This window comes from Galeopterus variegatus, unplaced genomic scaffold (assembly GCF_000696425.1).
Source record: "Galeopterus variegatus unplaced genomic scaffold, G_variegatus-3.0.2 Scaffold336, whole genome shotgun sequence".
NCBI lineage: Eukaryota > Metazoa > Chordata > Mammalia > Dermoptera > Cynocephalidae > Galeopterus > Galeopterus variegatus.
Genome location: NW_007726447.1, coordinates 137,226 through 138,925, shown reverse-complemented (window position 1 = coordinate 138,925; position 1,700 = coordinate 137,226). Strand labels below are relative to the sequence as shown.

The 1,700-nt window shown below is 65.4% G+C and overlaps 1 protein-coding gene across 1 annotated transcript in view; it reads left to right on the top strand.

Moving 5' to 3' along the window:
• Positions 1–918: 918 nt before the first annotated feature.
• Positions 919–1,700, top strand: part of LEPREL2 (leprecan-like 2) — a 10,449-nt gene continuing 9,667 nt past the window's right edge. Inside the window, exons 1-2 of the mRNA XM_008567687.1 lie at positions 919–1,095; positions 1,440–1,644. Coding sequence (XP_008565909.1) covers positions 1,012–1,095; positions 1,440–1,644 — 289 coding nt within the window. The 5' untranslated portion in view covers positions 919–1,011. The remainder of the gene's footprint in view (positions 1,096–1,439; positions 1,645–1,700) is intronic.

Below are 1,700 nucleotides of genomic sequence, written 5' to 3'. Positions count from 1 at the left end.
TGGCTGGGCCCCGGGGGCGCGGCGCGGCTGCGCGTGGGGAGCGCGCTGAGAGACGCCTTCCGCCGTCGGGAGCCCTACAACTACCTGCAGCGGGCCTACTACCAGGTGCGGGCGCGGGCCGCGCCGCTGCCAGCCTCCTACTCTACCCGAGCTGCTGTCCTGCTTCGAGCTGGCCGGGAGGGGGCGGAATACTAGCGCCCGGGCTTGGGGTGGGTCTGCAGGGGGCGTAGCACTGGCCGCTGCACTTGAGTAGATCCGACCAGAGCCCGGCGAGGACCTGCGGAGGCCGCGGACGGACAGCCCAGCGAGGCTGCGGGCAAACGGGGCGGGGGGCGGGGAGGGCCTCGGGCGGCTGGGAGGAGCTCGAAGGCGGAGGGAAGGGCCTGCACCTTCATTTCAGTAGGTCTCTTCCCAGGAGTGCCGCAGGGGCTGGGGGCCGAAGGACGGGAAGTGGGGGGAGCGGGAGGGGTGCTTCGGGACGGCGAGAGGAGGAGGAAGGCCGGGAGCCCCTGCGGCCGCGGGCACTGCGCAGCTGCGGAGGCGGTAGCTCCTGCCGACGTGGCTGGGGATGGGGGGAGTCCCTGGTTACACACACCTCAGCTCAGGGTCCTAGAGACTTGCGGGTTTGGCGGGTCCCACAGGTCTCCCCTACTTCCCCACGTCGCTTAGCCGTCATTTTTATTTTGTCTCCCAAACTGAGGCCCTTTGTCCATGTCCCACCCACTCTGAAGTCTTCAGACCCCCTTCCCTTGGGTGCCAGACTCCTGAGAGTCCCACCATTCTGGTTTCTAGAGGTCTGAAGGTTGAGAGGAGAGCAGACTGACCGGTCCATAAGGCTCCCGGCAGTCCCAGAGTGTGTGTCTGGGGTGGGCAGGCTGGTGAGGGGCAGAGGTCTGACACCCCGCCTCGGGGCTTTGATTCGCTCATTCCTGCGCACCTCAGTTGAAGAAGGTGGACCTGGCAGCAGCCGCAGCGCACACCTTCTTTGTTGCAAACCCAACACACCTGCAGATGCGGGAGGACATGGCTAAGTACAGACGAATGCGTGGGGTTCGGCTCCAGAGCTTCCGGGACCTGGAGACGCCCCCACACTGGGTGAGACCCTCAGCACCATCCCTGTCTTGTCCCCAGCCTTTGACTGGCTGGATGCACAGACCTCACTGGACTGTGGCCCTGTGCAAGGCTGGGTATCAGGAGGTCTGGGTACTGGTCCTCAGTGATCCTGCATGGGGAGTCCTTCCCTAGGACTTAGTTTCCTTCCTAGACGGTCACTAAAGTCTAATGCTCTAACATTCTGATTCTGAGGCCCACCCCTGTTCTTCCCCAAGGTCAAGTGGGACATGGAGTTCGTGCCCCAAATGATACCTTCTCTTTTCCACCCCCACCCCACCCCCGCCGCCCCAAGGGTCTCAGGTGACTCATTGTTCCCTCCTCAACAGGCAGCCTATGACACCAGCCTGGAGCTCCTGGGACGCCAGGAGGCAGGACTGGCACTGCCCAAGCTGGAGGAGGCCCTGCAGGGGAGCCTGGCCGAGATAGAGAGCTGCCGAGCTGGCTGCGAGGGGCCTGAGCAGCAGCAGGGGGCGGAAGAGGAGGAGGAGGAAGGCGCTGGACGCCAGGGGGGCCTCTATGAGGCCATTGCAGGTCAGGAGCTAGGAGAATGTGGGGCGGGGGGGGGGGGGGGGGGGGGGGGGGGGGGG